The 24,421-nt window shown below is 36.5% G+C and overlaps 1 protein-coding gene across 5 annotated transcripts in view; it reads right to left on the bottom strand.

The window, feature by feature from the left end:
• CNKSR2 (connector enhancer of kinase suppressor of Ras 2) overlaps window positions 1-24,421 on the bottom strand; it is a 255,875-nt gene that overhangs the window by 48,164 nt on the left and 183,290 nt on the right. For all 5 annotated transcript variants that reach the window (XM_022560502.2, XM_022560501.2, XM_022560500.2 and 2 more), the window contains 5 exons: window positions 12,159-12,207; window positions 11,567-11,739; window positions 9,321-9,394; window positions 8,953-9,024; window positions 1,901-1,968 (listed from right to left, as the gene is read on the bottom strand). In XM_022560502.2, the coding sequence (XP_022416210.1) occupies window positions 1,901-1,968; window positions 8,953-9,024; window positions 9,321-9,394; window positions 11,567-11,739; window positions 12,159-12,207 (436 nt within the window). The remainder of the gene's footprint in view (window positions 1-1,900; window positions 1,969-8,952; window positions 9,025-9,320; window positions 9,395-11,566; window positions 11,740-12,158; window positions 12,208-24,421) is intronic.

Genomic DNA, 24,421 nt, shown 5'->3' on the forward strand with positions numbered 1-24,421 from the left:
CAGCCACTTAGCAATTTTTTAAATCAGTTGCATGTGGTGCAAAAATTAGTACTCATTTACTTTATGTTGCTCTTTAATTTTTCTTAGGCAGTTTCAAGTGTGAATTTTTTAGAGTCTCAATAAGATGCTGAATTCCCATCGGCAGTAACCATATTTTGCTATTTCTTGGAAATCTTCCTGCCCTATCTCCTCACCCTTCACTGCTCTAGTCACCCCCATTCTCTCACCCCATGGCTCTAAGCCAGGGGTTGAAAAACTGTGGCCTGCAGGCCAAATGAGACTCTTTGCCTGTTTTTATACAGCCTGTGGATCAAGAATGGTTTTTACATTTTAAGTGGATAAAAAATATCAAAAGAAGAATATTTTTCAAAATGTGAAAAATGTTATGAAATTCAATCTCAGTGTCCATAAATAAAGCTTTATTGAAGTACAGCCACTTCCCTTCATGTGTCTATAGCAGAGTTGAATGGTTTCAACAGAAACCTTAAGGCCTGCAAAGTCTAAAATATTTACTATTTGGATCTTTACAGAAAGTTTGCTGACCCCTGACCTAAATATTTGCTGAAAGATTGGTTTTGGGATCTGGTTATCTTCTTTACATCTCTCTAACTGTTAGTTTTGAGATATTTAAAAAGCTTTCTCCGTGACGAAACAGTAGGTTTTCAGATTCTTCACGTCGACCAACAGGCTATGTCCACTGGAGACACAGCTAGAAATATGTGTATCAATGTGTGGAATCCTTTTAACTTCAGGATGTCTCAAAAGTTTTCAAAGAACTATTTATGCCTCCAAGGGATGTATAGCAAACATTCTTTGGGAAATGTGAAGCTACTTTTATTTTAAAATAAATTTATTTATTTATTTATGGCTGCGTTGGGTCTCTATTGCTGCGCACAGGCTTTCTCTAGTTGCGGTGAGCGGGGGCTACTATTTGTTGCAGTGCGCGGGCTTCTCACTGTGGTGGCTTCTCTTGTTGTGGAGCACTGGGCTGTAGGCGCGCGGGCTTCAGTAGCTGTGGCTCGAAGGCTCTAGAGAGCAGGCTCAGTAGTTGTGGCGCACGGGCTTAGTTGCTCCGCGGCATGTGGGATCTTCCTGGATCAGGGCTCGAACCCGTGTCTCCTGCATTGGCAGGAGGATTCTTAATACTCTGTGCCACCAGGGAAGCCCTGAAGCTACTTTTAGAATAGTGACCACAACTTTTGTTAAGATTTCAATTTTGCATCAGGATACTGTATTTCATAAATGTGAGGTCAATACTAAGGCAAGTTCCATAAGATCACAGAGCTAACAAAGTAACAGAACTGAAGAACACAAGCAAATGAGATAATCTATGGAAGAAGGGATCATTCATCTGAGCTCTTTGCATAAAAGAGCACTTAAATGTCTGTGAAACCACTAAGTAGAAAAAACAACTCACCACCAAGGACCTTGACTTGGGTCAATATAAAGGACCAAATTCTAGGCTTTAAATTTTTTTTTTTAACATCTTTATTGGAGTATAATTGCTTTACAGTGGTGTGTTAGTTTCTGCTTTATAACAAAGTGAATCAGCTATACATATACATATATATCCCCCCATCTCTTCTCTCTTGCATCTCCCTCCCTCCCACCCTAGGCTTTTAAAATTTTTTTCCTCCATAGGAAGTAGACTAAAGAAGATGGCAAGAAACAGGAATGAACTCCACATTAGCTGCTCCAAAAATTTGAGTTTATTTCCTGTTTAATTTACTAAACCTTACCCATAAGATGCTATGGTTTGGATTCAAAGTGAACAGAAGAGAAATAACCACAGACTGACATACACATTTTCTCTCAAGTGATAGCAGTGAATCACTGTATAGGAAAACAGCAAGAAAAAAGAAGTGTAACACAATAGTAAAAAAAAAAAGTATTCCTTTACCTTGTTCTTGCTTAATCCTCTCTCTTTCTGCATATCCCGCAGTCAGCATATTAATTCTGTTAAGCCACCTGAAGAAACAAATATTAAAGTCAGTAACATTGCAACTGATTTTTTTATACTTAACTATTTTCTTGGGAATAGTTATTTTAAAATGTATAAGAATATATGGAATAATCCCAGATAAAGGGTGTGCTTTTTGCTACTCTTAACACATGGAGTCTTCAATGAGCTATAATTTGCTGTAGTACAAACTGCTCCCACACTAAAGATGCTACTTCACTAGAAAAGTCTTGGGCAAACCTGTTAACATCTGCAACATAAAGGGTTTTGAGATGACCAAAGCCCTATTAATTCTGTTGCTCTAAATGTAAAAGCACTCCAAATATTTTTGCTGTTCCGTTTCTTCAGAACAAATGCTCCTTTAGAGATATTTAAACAATATCAGATATAATTTGTCCTGAGAAGGGAAAAAATTATAGACCTTGCCTGTCAAAATATGTTTTACTATGAAATATTAGTTTTGATGAATCTCCTTTAAGTTTAATGATCCAAAGGGAAACACAGCTCAGTAGTAGTATACTTTGGAAATTTGTCTCTAAATACAAGGGTATTAGGTTTTTCCAAACACAAAACGAGCATATACAATCTTAATCTCTGTTTAGATCTTGAAAATTTATTTCCATGAACAATAGTAATTTAGAAATAAATCTTAGTTCTTTCCTCTTTCAGAAGAGTTGCTATTGCCAATGTAGGGAACTGCCTGAAGCAAAGCACTATTTCAATCTCTGTCTTTTGTCCCACCAGGTCTCTCCCTGTGTTCATTATTCTGGATAACTGTTTACACTGCATCAGATTATCAAATCACAAAATCTTTAAACTAACCTGACAGTTTCCCACTGGTCAATCCTGAGCTATGATCCATATATCTTCCCAAATAAGAAAGTAAGGAAGAATCAACCTTCCAAACTAGCTTGAGTAAGTTTGGAATCACTAGTATAGTTAACATCATTAAATTGTGGAATAATCTGATCGAAACATGTTTTTAGGAAAAAAACTGTGTCTGAGAAGCTTTTCTCCTAGGAGATTATCTCCCCTGTCAAGTGGAAGATGACTTTCTTTGAAGTGACTCATATATTTCATCATTTATGCCAAGTGGTGTTAACCGTGCATCAGATACTTAGAATATCTTGAAAAGGGAGGGAGGAAAGTTGTTTCTCTAATGGACAAAATCACATCCATGGAAATTTAAGCTTTAATTTTAAGAATAAGTCACTTAAAGCACAACTTTATTTTGACAAAGCCTACAATGTAATGATCACCTCAACTATGGGAAGTAAAGAAGGGACTGGAGCAGAAATGGAAAAAAAATGGATCAAATGAATTCAGTAGCATGATATATACACATGATCCAGAAAATTATAAACTGTAAGTCAAGAAGTTAACTTCATGACAAATAACCTTTTAAAAATGACTCCAATCATTAGTAAAAGGTCAAAATTAAAATCTAGCCTATAGGTCATTTGTAGTAAGAAAGGGGTTGAATTTGTACTACAAGGTGAATCTTAGCACTCTTAGGAAAGACTGGCTTGGTGCTTTTTGGGTGGAAATGATGTTGATATCACTAGAGGAATATTTGTTAATGAATTTTAATTCAGTACTTTATATTTAATACTTTTTAATATATCACTGAAATTTCATTTTATCAGAAGTCTAAAGAGCAGTGAGGTCTTCATGAGATGAATAAGGAAACTAAAAAGAGGCTTCTTAATTTTTCAGCTCAACAACATTTATTAAATGCCTGTTGTATGCTGAACAATGAGCTACGTTTTGTGGGTCCAAAAATGAATAAGACATAATTTCTGCCTTTGATGAGCTCCAGGATTCCTAAATTCCACAAGACAATTAAAAAATTAAACTACTTTTAGGAAGAAAAATTCTGTCCCCAATAAAAACTCTTTACAAAGTGTATGCGTAAACTTGTATGTATAGACACAAAAGGCTGAATGCTACACAACTGTTGTTGCTGTCTTGGATAAAGTTGTCCTTAGGCCTCAGTTAGAAGATGCTTATCCAAACACTTGCTGCAGTTATGGTTTGGTGTTTATATGCTATTATGAACAGCAGATATATATGCATTAATTGAGTTAAGAAATATTAATGTGTGCCAGGTACTGTTCTAGGCACTGAGGATAGAGAAAGATAAATGAAACAAAGTATCTGTTTTCATGATGCCTGTATCTTCAGTGAGGGAGACAGACAATATTTAAGGATAAGAGGATTGGGCCTATGGTGAATGTTCCAATGAAGCTGTCAACAGCTGACACAGAATAATGTACTGAGAGGGAAACCAGAGTAAGAACTGGGGAAGAAATGTAAGATAATCACACTAAACAGAAACTGGTGAGTCCTGACAATTATAAGGACATATGTGCTGACATGAAAAGGAATACATAGGCCAAGTGAATTCAGTAAATAAGTCTCAGAATACTTGAGAAACATGATGTTTTGTTTTCTTCCCACAGATTTCACACAGGCTGGCAAAAAAGTTTTTTTTAACGTTTCAATGCTCATTTCTGAGGATGGAACAGATGGATTGGTGGTAGGGTGCTCAAAAGTGTTTTTGCAGATTACCTCACAATCAAACTTAAAGCTACTCAAAAAATAGATGGTGAGATTTTAATATTCTATGTTATATGTATTTGGGTATATGTATGCATGTGCGTATGTATGTGTATACACACATGCGGATTTTACAGAAGAAAATTAAATCTAAGGATTGCTTTTTCATTCCAGTTACTAGGTCCCGTCAAAACTAGCACTACATTTTAAAAATACATATGATAATATTTTAGAAATTATGAAATAACCAGGTAAGGCATTTATTTATAATTATTATAATATAATTATAATTATTTATAACTATATCATCTCTTGAAGGCTTAGGTACATGCCTTCAAAGGACTACACATAGAATGAACCAACACCCACATCATCTTGCTGTTATGTAACAATCAGCTTATTAAATAAAGTTGTTGGAGGCTGTCTCTCCCCAACACCAATCCTCTGTGAATATTGCCAGCACTGACTCTCCTCCATCCTACTGACAAGTAATTTTTAATAAACTTGCCTATTGAAAGCAGACATTAGGAATATGCTTATTCAAAAAATAAAAAGCGGGCAAAACAATAAAAGTCCACTATACTTAAATTTTAAAGAAAGACTCAGTATTTCAGGACAATTTAATTCTGAAGGTTGTAGTACACCATGGCAAGGCTTACATAAAACAGCACTCTTAAATGTACCATGTGGAGATGACATATTTGATCAGATTTATTTATTTTTTTCTTTGACCCATTGCTTAGAAAAGGCAACAAAATGAAACATATGGGTTTGGTTTAGCTTCTTCTCTGATATCCTGAACCAGATACATCCACAGGAGTATTAGGGAAGAGTTAGTGACATCATACACTTCTGAGTTATTGCTAACACAGGGTAGAGAATGGAGATCAAGAATGGTTTTATAGTTCATAAAAATGCATTTTTGAACAGGCTATTTTCTAAACCTAAAAAGACCCTGATTAGCAAGTATCACGAAAGATTAATTTATGTTAATTCCTGGATGGAAGTAACTGTGTTCTAGTGGATCTATCTTGTAGGAGAGGACATGATTATATATACCACTTATTTTCTGTTCGGTTATGATGTAAACCCTTCATAATTATCCTAAGGGCATTGAGCTCAATTGTGGTAAAATGGATAGTGAGTAACAAGAACAGTAGAAGTATAAAATAGTTAAAACACAAAATAGAGTACCACCCCTCCCCAACAAGTACATAAACATTTTCATTTTGAGAATAAGCTCTTCAAATTCTCATTGGCTAGTGTGAAATTTCAAGAATGGTAACATGCAAATCAAGAGAAGATTATGGAAACCAAATACAAGGCTCAGTTCACAGAACTAGAACAAATAATCCTAAAATTTATATGGAACCATAAAAGACCCAGAATTGCCAAAGCATTCCTGAGGAAAAAGAACAAAGCTGGAGGCATAACACTCCCAGATTTCAGACAATACTACAAAGTGAAAGTAATCAAAACAGCATGGTATAGGCACAAAAACAGGCATATGGATCAATGGTACAGAATAGAGAGTCCAGAAATAAACCCACACACCTATGCTCAATTAATCTTTGACAAAGGAGGCAAGAATACAAAATGGAGAAAAGACAGTCTCTTCAGCAAGTGGTGTTGGGAAAGCTGGACAGCTGCATGTAAATCAATGAGGTTAGAACACTCCCTCACACCTTACACAAAAATAAACTCAAAATGGCTTAAAGACTTAAATATAATATGACAGCACAAAACTCCTAGAAGAGAGCATAGGCAAAACATTATCTGACATAAATCCCAGCAATGGTTTCTTAGGTCAGTCTCCTAAGGCAATAGAAATAAAAGCAAAAATAAACAAATGGGACCTAATCAAACTTATAAGCTTTTGCACAGCAAAGGAGACCATAAACAAAACAAAATGACAACCTGAGGAATGGGAGAAAATATTTGCAAATGATGTGACTGACAAGGGCTTAATTTCCAAAATATACAAACAGTTCATACAACTCAGTAACAAAAACAAAAAACCCACAACCTAGTCAAAAAATAGGCAGAAGACCTAAGTATACATTTCTCCATAGAAGACACACAGATGGCCAATAGGTACATGAAAAGATGCTCAACATCGCTAATTATTAGAGAAATGCAAATCAAAACTACAATGAGGTATCACCTCACAGCAGTAGGGATGGACATCATCAAAACATCTATAAGCAATAAATGCTGGAGAGGGTGTGGAGAAAAGGGAGCCCTCCTACACTGTTGGTGGAAATGCAGATTGGTGCAGCCACAATAGAAAACAGTATGGAATTTCCTTAAAAAACTAAAAATATAGCTACCATATGATCCAGAAATCCCACTCCTGGGAATATATCTGGAGAAAACCATAATTCAAAAAGATACACGTGCGCCAATGTTCACAGCAGCACTATTTACAATAGTCAAGACATGGGAGCAACCTAAATGTCCATCAACAGATGAATGGATAAAAAAGATGTGGTATATATACACAATGGAATATTACTCAGTTTAAAAAAGAAGGAAATGATGCCATTTGCAGCAACTTGGATGGACCTAGAGATTACCATACTAAGTGAAGTAAGTCAGACAAAGACAAATACCATATGATATCACTTATATGTGGAATCTAAAATATGATACAAATGTACTTATTTATAAGACAGAAACAGACTCACAGACATAGAAAACAAACTTATGGTTACCAAAGGGGAAGGGGGGGACGGATAAACCAGGAGTTTGGGATTAGCAGGTACACACTACTATATATAAAATAGATAAACAACAAGGACCTACTCTATAGCACAGGGAACTATATTCAATATCTTGTAATAAACCATAATGGAAAAGAAAAGAAAAGAAAATATATAAAAAAATCACTTTGCTGTACACCAGAAACTAACACAACATTGTTAATCAATTATATTTCAATAAAAGAAAGGCTCAGTTCTCCTATTAATTATAAAAGATTTTATCAAGTTTTCTCAACACCTTTCTTTGCCCTCTCCTTGTATTCATATCCTTGGTTTGGAAAAATCACGCCTATACCCTGAAGTGTCAAAGAACAAGATTATTTATAAAAGCATATTAAGTGTCCATTTAGCGTGTTCAAGCACATTTATGAAGCTCCAAAATTTTGTGCTTAAAAATATTTGAACACTAACTCTTTAGAGATATACAAAGAAAGTTATAAGGCATGAGAACCCTAAGTATATAAAAGGAATATATATTGAAAGCAACACTTATATAGCACTTACAATTTAGCAGGTACTATTCTAAGCTCTTTATGCGTTCTTATTTGCTCCTCATAAAAGTTCTATGGATGGAGATGGTTATTATCTCCATTTTTTAAAAAGAGTTAATACCTGACAGAGAGAGGTTAAGTTCTATATCCAAGGTCACACAGCTACTAAGTGGGACGGCTGGAATTTGGACAGCCTGGTTCCAAAGTTCATACTCTTAACCACTATGCTATTCTGCGTCTTCCTAACTGTTGGCACATCATATATTTAACATGCACTGCCTACTGAAGACCTGTGAAGGGGAAAATTTTGAATCTTAAATCCAATTTCTACAAATCTAGAAAAGGGAAAGGAGAAAGGAAAGAAAAAGGAAGAAAGGATCAAACTCATAAGAGCCAAAATGGAAACAAGAAGCAGTATGTTGTAGATAATGAAAAAATATATATCCAGATTTTCCCAGGGCCACCAAATAACCACATGCCATCTAATCACTTGGCTGCACAATCCTGTCCAGTGATAGAAGAAAGGTGACAGAGAGATACACCAACTATGCCTATGCCTAAGTTATTGAGATGGATATTCTGTCATAAATACTCAGCACTTGGAAAAGTCAGCTTTTTTTTTTTTTTTGGTGGTACTTGGGCCTCTCACCGTTGCGGCCTCTCCCGTTGCGGAGCACAGGCTCCGGACGCGCAGGCTCAGCGGCCATGGCTCACGGGCCCAGCCGCTCCGCGGCATGTGGGATCTTCCCGGACCAGGGCACGAAGCCGTGTCCCCTACATTGGCAGGCGGACTCTCAACCACTGCGCCACCAGGGAAGCCCGAAAAGTCAGCTTTTTTTGTGGGTATCCTTTTTTCCTCACATGGGAATAAATTTGAAGACATATTCTTGAAGTGGACTTAAAAAAATTTTTTTTTTCTACAGTGGATTTTTTTTTTGGGCCTATACATGGATTCTGGCACATTGTTGGTAAACTTGACAAGAAGTCAATGAGTTTATTTTGACTTTTTAAAATGCCATTCTTTAAAATTAGGTATGGCTACATGGAGCTATGGCTGGGTCCATTTTATTTTAAACTGATCTAGAAACTTCAGTGACATTATTCTCTAGGCATTGATGTGGAAAACAGAAATCTAAGCCTAACTGACTTTCTAAGTATTTTGAAATTTAAGTAACTTTACCTGTTCATATCATCAAGATGCTCAGCAGCAAAATAAAAGCTTTTGATTTTAGGATGACAGGCTTTGAATGCACTGCAAAAGGAAACAGAGTACATTTATTTATTTCAAATTGGGAAATAAGTTAGAACCAAACAATTTTTATGGATAAAAATTACCTCAGATCTAATCTGAGTTCACATATATTATAATGCTTCTGCCGTGATGACAGAAATGAGTGAAAAATTCAATTTTCTGCCCACAAAACTGCTTTCTTATTACCTCAATTTGAAAGCATTAGACAAGCAACCTATAATTTAAAAGCTAGAAATTAAAAAAAAAACAAAACTACCCTTCCTTTCTCTCCCTCGCCCCAAATAAAATCAACTTACTATTTCTTGCGGCATTCATTGGCTCTATCAATTTTAAATTCAGGCAGACTGATGAATCCTTCTGCTTTTTCATCCTAAAGAGGCAACACTCTTGTTTAGGGTATTATATATAAAGGTTTGAAGCTGGTGCTACTATACAACTATGCCTTAAATATCTATACTAATAAATCAGTTCATTTAATCCTTTAAATTAGACATTTTAGAGATCAGAATTTCAGTCTTACCTGTTATAGTCCATTAAATTGAAGGTATATTTTGAACATTTAGAATAGCACAAATTAAAATACATACAGAAATGTTTAAAAATCCTTTTTATATTAAAATAAAGATAGAAAAAATTTTAATTCTCAAAGTGAAACCTGTTTTATAAGTAATTTTTCCCTCAGAATGTACATACACATTTATAACATATAAAATAACTGTAGTCCACATTTACAATTCAATTTTCTACCATTTTAAATGTTCAGATATAAAATGTAGGGACATTTACTAATTCAATTCCTTTTCTGTCTCCAAAAAAAAATCTCTTAAACCTGAATTAAATAATTATTTTGTGTACTCAAGATTTTACAAATGAAGAGATTAATTTGCTTTTCAAATATCTGACTTGGTTTACATGCTATATATACATAAAAGTCATGTTTCACTTGGAAAACTGAATGAAATCCATAAAATGCCCCCCCCCAATGTGGGATGGGAATACAAGACAGGAGAATTATCTAAAATCTTACATCAGATGCAAGTTATTACAACTAGGCTAAGATTATTTTTGGCTAAACCCTTTAAATGTTGTTGTCCCTTTCATGTTCATGAGCCAACTCGTCAGACTTTTACTCCCAAACTTTGATCTGTGCTGTACCAGTTCATGGCTCCTTATATATCAAGTTCAAGAGACATCATACTCCCATCTGCCATCTCAAAGAAAAAGAATAGGGGTTCTCAATTCTTTTAGTATGTGTGTGTATGTTTATATGTAAAACTTAATAAAATTTGATGCTAATGATAGTGACTAAAATGTGTGTGTTATATGCAAGAGCAGTATAACTTCCAATATTTTTCAATATTTGAGCATTTTTTTCTTCCAATCTTAGGGTAAATACAATAGTCTCAAATCTCTTTGATTTGTGTTATGTTACCCTTGATGTCTTTAATGTTAAAATTAAAAATTTTGAACAATTTAAAATACTTTTGGGGTAGTTATGATCTCCCCATTAAACTCTGAAAGACAGAAAAGCATTCAGCAAATAATCTACAAGTGATCTAAAATAAAGAGAAACATAAAGACGTTATGTTTTTATACTACTTGATTGGCATACAAAAAGTTTTTAGCCAGCACACTACATTAAACCACATACATTTTTATGAAAAAAAAAGCTAACAATAGAAATTTTTGTTTAAAAAACTTAAGGTGGGAAGAGATATGGGAACATATGTATATGTATAGCTGATTCACTTCGTTGTGGAGCAGAAGCTAACACACCATTGTAAAGCAATTATACTCCAATAAAGATGTAAAAAATAAAAAAAATAAAAAACTTAAGGTGAACTGATAGATGGCTATGGCAAAGGAAGCAAATGTAGAGTTAAGGGAATATCAAAAAATAAGGTATACTGTATATCTGTTGTGATATGTGACAGGTTATATAATTACTCTGGATATAAATCTGTTTACTGGAAATGAAACAGGAAATCATAAGAACAATTGGCATGTATTATATACCCTCCCCCTGCTGTCCCTATTGGGCCAAATGAAATGAATACTTGAAGATTTTTGAAACTAGTCTACTAGTTCATTTATTCCTTAAGAAAAACTGAAACAAATGCAGGTGGTATTAATTTAATTTACTTAACTTACTAAAGGACTTCCTCCCAAAAAAGCAAACAGAAAAAATTTTAAAACTTTGAACAAAAGCAAGACATTTAAAAATCTTTATCAAATTTCCATGTATAATCCTTTTGAGTAAGCTATTGCTTGAATTAGTTTGGTATTTTTAATTCGACATACAGAATTTTACTATACATTATCTATATTTCAAATATGTTGCTACATTAGAATAATTGAGACAAGTGCCTTTCCAGAACCCCACAATGCAACCATTTTAAGAAGGCAGACTGAAAAATAACCAGCAGAAGTCTCCTGAATTAGCCTTAAGGTGATCATAGGATTTTAAAATGTAAGTCTCAAAACGATGATTCTTTTGGTTAAAGATAAAATGAATGAGAAAACAAAATGTGCTTTGTCTTACCTCCTCATTAATATACCAATATAGGGATGCATCCTTTAGGACAAACCAGTATTTCTTCCATTTCTGTGAAAAATAACTCTTCGCATCTTTCTTTTTCCAAAGCCAGCCCTCACAGTCACCACGGCCAAGATCTTTGCAAGAAATTCGTCTTTTGCTCTTGCCGGCTATAGGACCTAAAGATAATAGTGGGTAAGAATGCTCTTTAAATTTTGTATATGTGTGAAGGTAGAAGGTTAATCTATAGATTATAAAAATAAGTCTGGATACTTAACAACCTTAAAAATTCTTATTTTCTCTTTGTATCAGAATAAAAAACTATGGAAAATTTTAATACCTTTTCGCCCACATGAGTGACATACAATTTAATCTGAAGTACGTGATCCCAGTCTGAAAACCTGTTGAGACCATGTGTTGCAAAAGGTACCTTGTATCATAATTGACCTGAAGGAGAAGCCGGTCTTGGTAGCTCTTGTGCTAGGGGGTTGTTCTCTTCCAAACCACACTGGGCTCAGGCAAGAGAGGATGGGTGAACTGTGCTGGTGATTATCCCAGTGCAAACTAAGCAGCTAAATGTTTCATTTCCTTTTCTTACCTTTGTTTTTCTTCTTTGATTTGTGCTGCAGAGAAGACTGCTGAAATGTCTGAAATCAAAGATAGGGAAGAATGTTATGTGATATGCAGGGTGCCATCGGAGTCCCAACAAGCTGCGGAGGACACTCAAAAGCTGAACGGTGTGACTCTGAACCCCGGTCAGCGAAAGGACCTTCTTTTTCCAAAGACTCAAAACAAATTCATATATAACATGCCGCCAAACTTTCTACTTTCTCATGAAGCAGGAGAGAATAATATTATCTTGGTCTTTATTTTGTAGGCAGAGAAATAGGGACACAAAGCAGGGCTGAAACTGAGGGCTCATATATGCAGAGCACTACCTTTCTTAGGGGTTTATAGTGCTTTCTCAGGCAATATCTCATTTGATTCTCACAAAATCTTATGAAGTTGTCAAGCAAATATGACTATCACTTGTTCCTTTGAATTTCATTATATACCATAAGCCACCATGAGCTACTGATCTCCTAGGCCCTCCCCCTCAGTTGCTAAATATTTCAGCACTTGAATCAATATTTTCTTCTCACACCTACTTCTGTCTCTATTATGGGGAACTAACCTTCATGTAGGTGATGTCAGTATGTTGGCTCTCTCAGTCCCTCATCTCTAACGTTCTTTACTTCTCCACTCTTCAGCTACCCACCCCCATGACCCTATATTTGTTACTCTTAAGCATACTCCAACAACTGCCTCCATTCTCCGTTTTACATAGTATAATACCTCCAACCCAGCAATTTTTAGAAAATCTTCATTGAGGCATCCAATTTATTGACTTTACCACCTTTCGTGCCTTTATTTCTATTCTTCTACTTGCTTTCCATGGGACATCGTTATGACCATTTCCTTGAGCTATATACTTCCTGCATCATACTCGCCTAGCTAACAACCATCTCAGTTAAACCCACCTATCAGTCTATTCCACGCTAAGGACCAGAATAGCGTAATGTCTTAATAGAAAAACCCACAACTGTATGACTGGTCTAGCTTTCAATTAATGACTATAAATCACTGGTTCCAGTCAGACAGTCTACTAAACTAGATTGTTCACTGGTCTAAATAAGGTTAATTATGTTCATATGATTAGCTAGCTAACAGGGTAGAGAGATAGCATGTGTAATTTTAATTCACAGATAATCCTTCAAAACGAATTTTAGGTAACAGATTCTTCTTCATATCTGTAAGGGGCAATTGGATTTTGTCTACATAAAATTTGCTGGCCTTGGTTTTATAAAGTAAATTCGTATTCTGTGACATACTTCCTTATTTAGTATCTTTGCTTGTAAAATAACATTCTACTTACATAATAATTTGCATGATTTATATATGGTTTACATAATTCTTAGGAATATAATATTATGGGTGGATATTAGTCCTAAAGATAAGGGTCAGATAATTTGCTGACATTCAGTGTAACGCAGAAATAATCACCCAATTGTCAAAGTAATATAAATACATATATATGCGGGATGTGTGTTTGTATAAAACTCTGCAGGATCCATGGCTACAGAAATTCACAATCAATTTTAGAGAGAGAGCATAAAAGATAAAACCCATCATTCTATGTTAATTTTCTTGAGTGCACTTTGCTTCAAAATAATAACTCAGGCTAGTGTGCTTAAGTATAGTTAATTTACATTTAGTTATTTTCCCTAAATTGTTTGGCTGTAAAATTACTGATTGGGTTTTTTCCTTTTGTGTTTCCACAAGTAATCATTATAATTTTACAGCTCATTATTTTTAAAAATGACAAAGATGGGGGTGGTTTGTTTTTAGGAAGCTACATGGATAACAAACAGCTCAAAAGAATTGAGTTATATAATGTACTTCCTATGCTTTTTCACGTTATTTCTTAGAACCTTAAGGTCTACTTTAAAATCTACACAAAAACATATTTTACGCTCTCCAGGTTTTCTTTTTTAACAAGATTATCTTTTCTTTCCCTATAAAAATATATTCTCATACTCATCATGATTGCAGAGTATAATCAGTATACATATTGTTGGAACCTAAGAACTCCTAGGCACACATTACAGATTTATCCATCATTCAAAGAAGCAAAGCTTTAGCTGTCTTTTTAAAATATTGTAACTATTACAATGAAATTCTCTTAAGAGAGACGTCATTATTTTTCCAAGTGATGTGACATTTTCTAAAATGAAAGAGTTAATTGAATTATATGCTTTTGAAAGTAATGGAAAAAACAATGAAAACTACCGTTAAGGAAATAGGTCTCTGTGTAGAAAAGAGTAATATAGCAGGCCTGAGGCTGCTATTTTAGAAAGGCCCGCTTGCAAGGTTAGCCCTCAGCTGACATATGGGAACTTGGCTGGTAAACAGTTCCCTGTACTGACATGAAGCTTCCCTAAGCGATAAGATGATTTTGCCCACCTGGGGACTCAACACTTGCTTTCATTTCAGGAAAGGAAAAGTAGTTGCTAGGCAGAGGATGCCTATGTAACCAACCCATTAAAATCCTTGGGTACTTGAGTCTTCAATGGGCTCCCCTGGGCAGAGACACTACCCCCATGTGACTGTATTTTTGCTGCTGGGGAAGTGTGCACTCTGCATGATCTGTCATGAGAAGGAGAGAGCACAGGAAACCTGCACATGGATTTCTCCAGATTTCATGTGTATCTTTTTTTCCTTACTGATCTGGCTGTATACCCTTGCTGCATCACTGTAATAAAATCTTAGCTGTGGGTACAACTATATGTTGAGGCTTCTGAGTCCTAGTGAATCACTGGACGTGTGGGTGATTTGGGGACCCCTGAAACAGATTCAAAGATTCCTTAAAAACTTGTATCAGAAATTGCTCATTATTCATACATATAAATAAATCCTGACAGTGAAGGTTTCCTCATGTTATCAGCAAGTATGATTAAATACTTTGAGGTGCAGATTTACAATCTTGTGTAGTCTTTTCTAGTAGAACTGATGGAATTATTCATTCTGAGTGATAGATATTTAATTGTTATCATTTTTCCCAGTTTCTAGTGATATCATAAAATATTTAATAAGAGCAAGACATTAAGAACAGATACATGACTATAATGGATAACATAGCAGATCATATAAGGTATTATGACCAAGTTCAAAAAGAAAGAGGCCTGGAATCTTTGCTTTACTGATGATGAATGTTTTTCTCATGAGACAGAAAATTTGTACTATATTTTATTTCTGTATTTTCCTTCTTAGTTTCAGATCACCCTTCTTCCAGGTTCATGCTCAAGTAAGTATGTCTTTTAGAAGTTCTTTCATAGCAGTCTGTGAGTAGCAAACACTGCTAGATTTTTATGTTTGAAAATATAAAAACCCTTTACTCTTAAATAAAATAATACCTTAGCTGGGTATAGAATTCTGAGTTGAAAATAATTTTCCCTCTGCATTCTGAATATATCACTTTATTTTCTTTTAGCATCTATCATTGCCCTTAAGACATCTGTAGCTAGGGACTTCCCTGGTGGCGCAGTGGTTAAGAATCTGCCTGCCAATGCGGGGGACACGGGTTCACACCCTGGTCTGGGAAGATCTCACGTGCCGTCGAGCAACTAAGCCCATTCGCCACAGCTACTGAGCCTGCACTCCAGAGCCCGCGAGCCACAGCTACTGTGCCTGCGTGCCACAACTAATGAAGCCCGCATGCCTAGAGCCCATGCTCTGCAACAAGAGAAGCCACTGCAATGAGAAGCCCGTGCACCGCGATGAAGAGTAGCCCACAGTCGCCACAACTAGAGAAAGCCCATGCGCAGCAACAGAGACCTAACACAGCCAAATATAAATAAATAAATAAAAAATCTGTAGCTACTCTGTCATTAGTTATAATTTGTCTTTAGTCTCTCTGTAGCTTTTAAAATATTTTCCTCTTTATCCCTGATATTCTGCAATTGCTCTATGATGTGTCTAGGTTATAACTGATTTTAATTAATCTCATTTCACATTCATTGTGTTGTACTTGAAGGTGTTATTTCTTCAATTCTGAAAATTCTCAGGCATTGTCTCTTCAAAGGGCCTTCTTTACTAGTCTCTCTCTTTTTGTCTCTAGACTTATGTTGGTACCTCTCAATTTATCATCTATGTATCTTTCATATTTCTGCAATGCTTTTTAGGTGAATTCATTCTGCTGTTTTCCAATTTCCTAATTCTCTCTCTGATTTTAAACAGTCTAAAGTATATCTTACCTATAGAGTGTTTATTTCACTGACTATATCTTACACATCCAGGATATCTAGTTGGTATCAGTGCTTCTGAATATTCAGTGTTCTTAATCATCTTGTTATTATTTCAAATTTTATTTTAAGGGGTTCTCTGGATTTCCCATAATTTCCATTTACTAAGGAAAGAATCACCTTATAGGAGTCAGCGCTCTGGTCAACTGCTGTATCTTTATTCAACCTCCTTATACTCGTGGGTGAGGAAGCTCTGCTTGCCTTCCCAGTTGGTTTCACCCAGTGAGTCAATCTTCAGCTCCCTGACATAGCTGTGGTCCATTTGTTCTCTGATCCCCATTAGAGTAGACTCCCAGTCATTTCTAGCTCTTTCTGGACTCAGAGCCTACCAGGTATATGGCTTTACTTCCCATTTATTGTTGTGTGCAATATTGTTCTTTCTTCTAGTCCTTGGAGACTAGATCTTGTTTTTGACCATGACTGTATCTTTTTGTGTTTGGGGTAGTGTGTGTGTGTGTGTGTGTGTGTGTGTGTGTGTGTGTGTGTGACAGAGAGACAGAGACAGAGAGAGAGAGAATTCAAAGTATAAGCTCATAAGGCTTACTGACCACCAAAAATAGACTCCTTTTGTAAACATTTGTGAGGGTCCATTCTCTTAAAAAACATATTTTTATCTTTTTTCCTGAATCATCATTCAATAAAATCTTTCTAACACCATCACTAGCACTTTCTGTTTATTGTAGGGAGCAGCTGGCTGAAAGTTCTTTGAACTTTCTTTCTAAGAATGTTTACAAACCCTGAGCTTTAGCTACTTATGAATTTATATAGTCAATCGGGATTTCTTGACTGAGCTGCAGGCTGCCTAACTCAACAGACTTAATGCGTACAAAACTGAGCTCATGATATCCACCACCCATCAACCGAATCTGCTCCTCTCCTGGTCTTCTATACCTTAGTAAATGGCAATTCCACTTCTCCCCACAGTGGCTCACACCCAGAATACCAGAGTCAATCTTGACTCTTTCCCTTCTCTTACAGCCCATAGTCAATCCACCAGAAAGCTGTATCAGCTCTGTATTCAAAATATGTTCACAATATGACTTTTTCTTACCATCTCTACTACTACTATCACCTTGGTCTAAGCCACCGTCATCCCTCACCTGCATCACTAAAATATCTCCTCACTGTTCTCCCTCCCTCTGCTCTCGTATCTTCTATTTTTCACGTAAGAGTCAGAGTGATCCTGTTAAAATATGATTTGATCATGAAAACTCTCCAATGGCTTCTCATCTCACTCTGAATAAATGCCCAAATCCTTCCACTGACCCTGAAGGCCCTGTATGACCTGGCCCCTGTTACCTTTGCTTCCTGCGCCTACCCTTACTAACTTTGCTCCAGCCATACTTGCTGTTCCTAGATTATGCTGAGTGGAGTCCCATCTTAGGGCCTATACCCTTGCTGTTCCCTCTGTCTGAAATGTTTGCTCAGATACTGAAAGCAGCTCTTTTGCCCCTTTCCTGTTTGCCCATTTCTGTTCCCCTCTAACCTTAAAATAACCTCATTATAAGAATGAGATGACTAAGCAATTGAAACTAACTCCTGACCTATGTTCTCCTGAATGCACACCAAGCCTTGTCTAACTTGTTGATTCTTTTCCTAGATAAAAAGAAGAAAGAATGAAGAATGAAGCAGTTAAAAAATGACTAGCTCTCTACCCCCAAAAGCTCCCTTAGCGCTCCTGCAGGCAGATCATGCAGGCAAGATAACATGTGAAGAAAGAGTCAGCCAGTCTGCACCCAATGGAGAATGATGCAGAACGCAACCTCCTGCCTTGATGATCCACTGAGATTCTTCACCCCCATTTTTCCCTTTACAAACTGTCATGGCTGACCAGAATCTTCAGAGTTGGTTTCTGGACACGTGTCCACCTTCTCCCCAGATTGCCAGCTTTTCTGATTAAAGCACCTTTCCTTTCTACTGACACTTGCCTCTCGAATTATTGGCTTATGAGCAGCAAGCAGCCGAACCTGGGTTTGGTAGCAATACTCTTGTGGCTTACTCCCTTACCTCCTTCAGATCATGAGTCAAATGCTTCCTTTTTAGTAAATTCTTCCCAGGCTTCCCTATCTAAAATTGTTATCCTTATTGTCCTCAACACTTCCTGTTTTCCCTCCCTGCTTTATTTCTCTCCTTAGAACTTAACATTACCAAAAGTACTTAGATTTCTTGTTTATTACTCAGCCTTCCCTCCAAATATAAGCTATATGAAAGAAGAGGAATTCTGACTGTTTTATGCACTGTTTTATCCTTTGACTAGAACAGGGATTTTAGTACTTCCTCTGTGTAAGACAGAGGAAGTACTAAATAAATACTGGTTGAGTGCATAAAAGTTGAACAAACCACCAGCAAAGAACACAGGATGTAGTCTTAATTAACTGATTGTTTTAACCTGAAGTCCTTCGGGGGGGGGGGGGGGGAATAAACAAGCCAGGTGTCTTTTCTCCAGTAATCCATGTACAGCATATTACTGATGTTCTGTTCTTTAGTAGACTGTTCCTTTTGGTAGATAAGAAAAAATTCCTTTTTATCCAATCTCCTTTAACATTACTTGTAATGAGATTGTCTTACTGCACTTAACAGTTTAAAGTTGAATTCAAGATGTGGCGGGCAAAAGCACATTAAATGTGTCAAAAGATATTTATGCATATAATTATATGATGAATTATGAATGGATGTGTTGAAATCACAATTCAATCCATAAAAATAGAATGTGCTAAAATAAAAGGCCATTATGAAAGCATTGTTGATCCTCTTCTTAACCACGGCGATGCATGCAACAGTATTCTGTTTGGCTATAAAAGATTCCTTTTTCAGACAGTTGCCTGAAAAGAGCATTTGTCTTTCATTTTGTCCACAGATGTTCTGTTCAAACTCTATTCCCCCCTCTTCTGGATGAGGAAGTGAGGGGGAGGGTAATTTGGGTCATTCTTATCCTGAAACTTTCAGAAGCACTTATTTTAATTGTGGAAGAAAATGACAGTTTCTGTGTTACATTTTGAAAGCTCAGCTACTATTAAATTCTTCTCAAGTTGCAAATTGCCACACTTACAGAAAAATTTGCAATCAAAATACTCTCTTGTTGCAATATAGCAACTTCCTCTTACTGTAATTTTCTGCAAAGTTCCAAGATTTCTTCAGTGACTAGTCAAACCAATAGCTTATTTCTTATACATAAGAAAAGGTGCTTAGCAATTTGAAACTCTTGGGACAAATGACAACTATTTCCACATATTTAATCTTTTTAATAAACAAGAGCCTTTGAGATTTAAATACTTCACAAAGAAACGTATTTTCCCTTACTTTCTCATTATTGTGTGTCAGCAGAAAAAGTCTAAATATGAGCAAGTGGGGTAAGATGGTAATGGGAGTAAATAGTATATCAAGAAATCTTCCATTTACATGAAATAACAGCATAGAACTGAACAAGTTTACTGTTGATGGTGGTCTTGCCATTCTAGTGCATGAGAGAGAAACTCTGCGTGGAATGGGGTGGGGATGAGGCACTGCATACACGCTGGGTCTTTGAGGGCAGTGGGTGAGCTTGCTCTGGATTCTGTCAATAAAGTTAACCTGACTTTATATTGACTGAAAATGGCTCTACACACACTCAAAAATAAGCATGCTTTTAAAAATAAAAAGCATGCTAATAAATTATGAGTCAAACAAGAACAAAAAGGCAGTAATTGGGGGGAATTTAGAGAAGGTCAAACTCAGGTTGGGCAGGGTCAATGTTTCATCAAAAGAATATCATGCATATCAGATTCTGAAGGAGGGAGGTAAGTGAATCTTATACAAGACTCCATAAGGCAATTCCCCTTTCCTATTGGACAGTAAGTGGTAAGGTGGGAAGAAGAGCGATTATAGTGGTGAATGGTTAGGAAGGGTTACAAAAGTCACCACCCTTGGGAAACAGGAACTGTCATTCTTGGATCGTAATAATTATCATTTACTGAGGGCTTATGTGTGAGGCACAGTATTAGGGACTTTATATCAGTTATCAATCTTAATCCTTACAATAAATTTGTTCCGTGGTGATCATTAATGCCATTTCAAAGAGGAGAAAACTGAGAGTAAACAACTTGCTCAGGAGCTCACAGGTAGTGGCAGAGTCAAAGTTCAAACCCAGGTCTATCAATCCCAAAACCCGTTCTAACCACTCTGTGCAATATTGCCTCTCAAGCAAATATTCTGTAGTCATGGTAACCATGTGAGAGAAAAGAAAAACTGCTTCTGACATGAAGACATCCATTTATGAGAACCTCCCATGTGATATAAGTACATTGCTATGTGGAAAGATTCTATAAAATAAAAAGATATTAGGATGACACTTTTATATTAATGGAGATAAGCAAACCAGTAACGTCTTATCAATCTCTAATTTTCATGCTTTTGTTGATTTTAATTAGCAAGTTATACTGCTCTGTGGATTTAAAAAAAAGATTTGCAGGTTTTTTTTCACAACCATTAATCATATCTTCATGAGAGGAAGGCTCATGTTAACATTTTAATTTTGCAAATGAGATAGAAACTAAGGTTCAGAAAGGTAATAAGGCTCAGCCAAGTTAGAGAAGGATGGGACTGCAATCATATTTTATTCCAAACCTATTAACAGTGTTAATTGAACTCAGCACAACCATAAAACCCTATGTCAATACTGATGAGGAAACCAGTGATCCAAATAAGGCAAGCCTGCCTCTCCACTAATTCTTCACACACGAGCTGATTCATTGTGTTATGCAATTTTCACTTGATACACTGCTGATTATTATGCAATGCCTTAAAATTACTTGGTTCACTTTCTCAACGTGTGGTTTTTAACTACTGCATTAGTTTCCACAAAGGCAGAAACCATCTGCTTAGCTCACCACTCTCTGCTCAACTCCTAACACTTTCTATTGAAAGCATGAATCAAACAGTTAACTGACCACCTATGTGTGCGGACAGTGAGGCTATGAGTTATGGCATCTCATATGCAATCTGTCAGCACATCCTGTCCACTTCCCCTTCAAAACATATCCAGAGTCCACGCCCTTCTCACCTCTTCCACTTTGGCACCCACGGCTAAGCCCCTATCATCTCTCACCTGAATTGGCCAGATCCTAACTTGTCTTCCTGCTTCCACACTACCCCCAGCCACCTCCAGCCTATTCTCAACACACCAGCTGGAGTGATACACTTTGAATGTTTATGTTTCAGCAAGAACGGAATGCACAGTACCAGGAGAACAATACTGTGGTAGTGATCTGGAGACCTGACGTCTAGTTCTCCATATTCCAGTGATATGACTATGGACAAGTCACTGAAACTAATCTTGACCTCAATTTCCTCATCTGCAAGACCAGAGACTTGGACCAGATGCTCTTAGAATATCTCACAGTGCACTAACTGTACATGATCCTGACTTAAAGGGAAAAATGGCTAGTTACCAATGTACACCCAATTACTGATGTTTTAGGAATTATGTATACCTGCAATCAGTGTCAATCTTAACACAATGCTAGATTATTCACTGAAAGGCGCTTAGTTTATGCTTAAGCTCCACCATGTATGGAAAGTACTTATCACCAGCCATATTAGATACAGCTATTTTGGGGTGCTTGATTAATGTGTACAAAATGAGACAGAGGCAGAAAGTTCAAATAGCTGAAAAGCAGAACTAGGACAGTGCCTGCTCCTGACACTTCTGTTTGACAAACTGTCGACATCTAGGTGTCAGAGAAATCAGGGTAGGCTTGCCCATCTTTTATGACAAAGAAACGTTTATGACCAGAAAAAATTGAGAGAACCAGATTTGCCTCCTGACGGCTACTAAATGACAAGGAAATAAATTATATGTAAAAGAGACAAAAAATAATACAAAAGAATCACCTCTAATGAAGAATGTACAAAACCTAAGAATCTCAAATAAAGTCAATGTATATGGCATGATAATTTTGTCAGCAGTTTTATGACAATCAAAATTACTGGAAAATTTTCTGGCTACTGACTTTATGGCTTCATTTTTAAGAATCTGAAACTAAAGAGTTTTGGGTCACCTTCATTTCTAGGTTTGTTGCTCTGACAGATTGTACATATTCTCTCATCATGGAATTCTTGCCATGTCATTGTAATTCGTTCCAAGAACGCCAGTTTTCCTCTAAATACCTTTATGGCTAAGAGTATGTTTATCAGGCTCTTATTCTGAGATCTTTGCTCTTATAGAATAGATAAGCTCTCCCAGACAACCACTTCAAATGTTTCTACATCGGCTAGTTTAGCTGCAGTTTTCTTGATCCAGAGATTGCTTTTCCTTAACAGAAAATCTCTCAAAGATAACATTGGATAAAAATCAAAGTTAAGTTTAGGAAGTTTCAAAAGTCACTATATGCAACTCATTTTATAGTAAAATAACTGAGAGATAAATCATACTCTTCCTTCTCTTCCATACTGAACCATCTAGTATGACATGATTTTAAGACTAAAAAAGCAAAATTGGTTTTATCTAACAGAAGGGAAAAAAGAACTTGATGGGGAGATTTTTAAAAAAAATTTGTGTTTGCAACAGGAATCAAATCATCATGATGCTGTCAATTTAGATGGCACTTTCCATAGTCCTCTTTGCAGTGCCATGCTCATTTTGTAAATGAGAAAACTGAGTAAGAGAAAGCAAGCAATTTATGCAAGCTCAGATATGAAAAATTAGATTTCTGCAGGGCCTGATGTTTGCTGCCACTTCTCCAGAACTCGTTGCCTCAAATGCACCTAGATTAGGGTTTGGCTTGTTCTCAGCCCACTGGTGAGGACATTTTGGTAGTATGGTTGGAGGAAGGATGCTAAGAATATTTGTGCACTACCATAGTGCCAGACACTGTATCAGATACTTTATATACTTCATAATCACAGGGAGCCAAAGCTCTTACCCAATTATAAAAATATATATGGGGGGCACAAGGGAAAAATACAACCTCCTCAAAAATATTTTACTAGCAAATGAAGAAGTGAATTTCATATGGCTGTTTCTTGTATCAGCCATCTGATAAAAAATGAGGACATGATGCTAAAATGCAACTAAGTGAAGGAGATTCAACAACTGGCTAAGATAAGATGGTCTAGGTACATAGCTTTCTGGTACTCTTCCTTAAACAGAGTATGCAAAGAAATTCTTTAAAGAATCGCCTTACATGTTTTAGCAAGTAGAAACCTCTTTAGGTAAATTAGACATTTTATCCTAATTATTACTTATACTAGTCAATCTTTTGATTTAAGATAGATAAAAGACAATTTGAAGTTATATGTTCCTATATGCTCTGGGGAATTAAGTAAGTAGGCTGTGGGGATGATACCTCCATAGACGTAGGCTGCACCTTGAGTCCACTCCAAATTTATGATCATTTAGAATTTTTCACTTTACAACTGATCCTCATACAGACTGTCACTAGAATTTTCAAAGCAGGTTTTACCTGGTAGGTACCTATAGTGCCAACAGAAAAGGAAACCTCAGTGTGGTGGTTATCTACTATGTCAACTTAGCAAAGCTGTAACTATTTATTTCTGAATTCCTCTCCCTGTCTGGTGCTAGTTAGGGCTGGCCAATGTAAATTTGTGTGAATTTCGGAGAATACAAGCGAAGCAGCAGCCTTTCTGCCCTGAAGGTCAGCGTAGGGTGCCGGTCAGTGCAGCAGCGCACACATACTGCCACTTTTCTGCTGGCTCACCTTGCTGGGATAGGTCAGTAGCCAGGCGTGCAATTCCTTCAGCTCCTCTAAGTCCTGGACCAGGAGCCTGTAAATCTCCATGGCAAAGGGCACCAGCTTCGTTTTGAAGCTGGAGGCAGGCTTCCAGTCTGCTCATGGATTCTAGTTTGTCTTGCTCTCCCTGGCTTCACATCTAGATTTTCTTCATGACCACTGGCTCTGCTGAGGTTCTTCACCAGCTCCTCAACTGAGTAAGATCTAGTCCTTTATTCCATGCCACTTAGCACTTCTGCTTCCCTGACTGAACCCTAGCCGATACATTCATTAATGCCCAAAGAGGACAGATG

Source organism: Delphinapterus leucas, chromosome X (genome assembly GCF_059928025.1).
Source record: "Delphinapterus leucas isolate spDelLeu-1000000601 "Yukka" chromosome X, BTC_Dleu_Yukka2, whole genome shotgun sequence".
Lineage (NCBI taxonomy): Eukaryota > Metazoa > Chordata > Mammalia > Artiodactyla > Monodontidae > Delphinapterus > Delphinapterus leucas.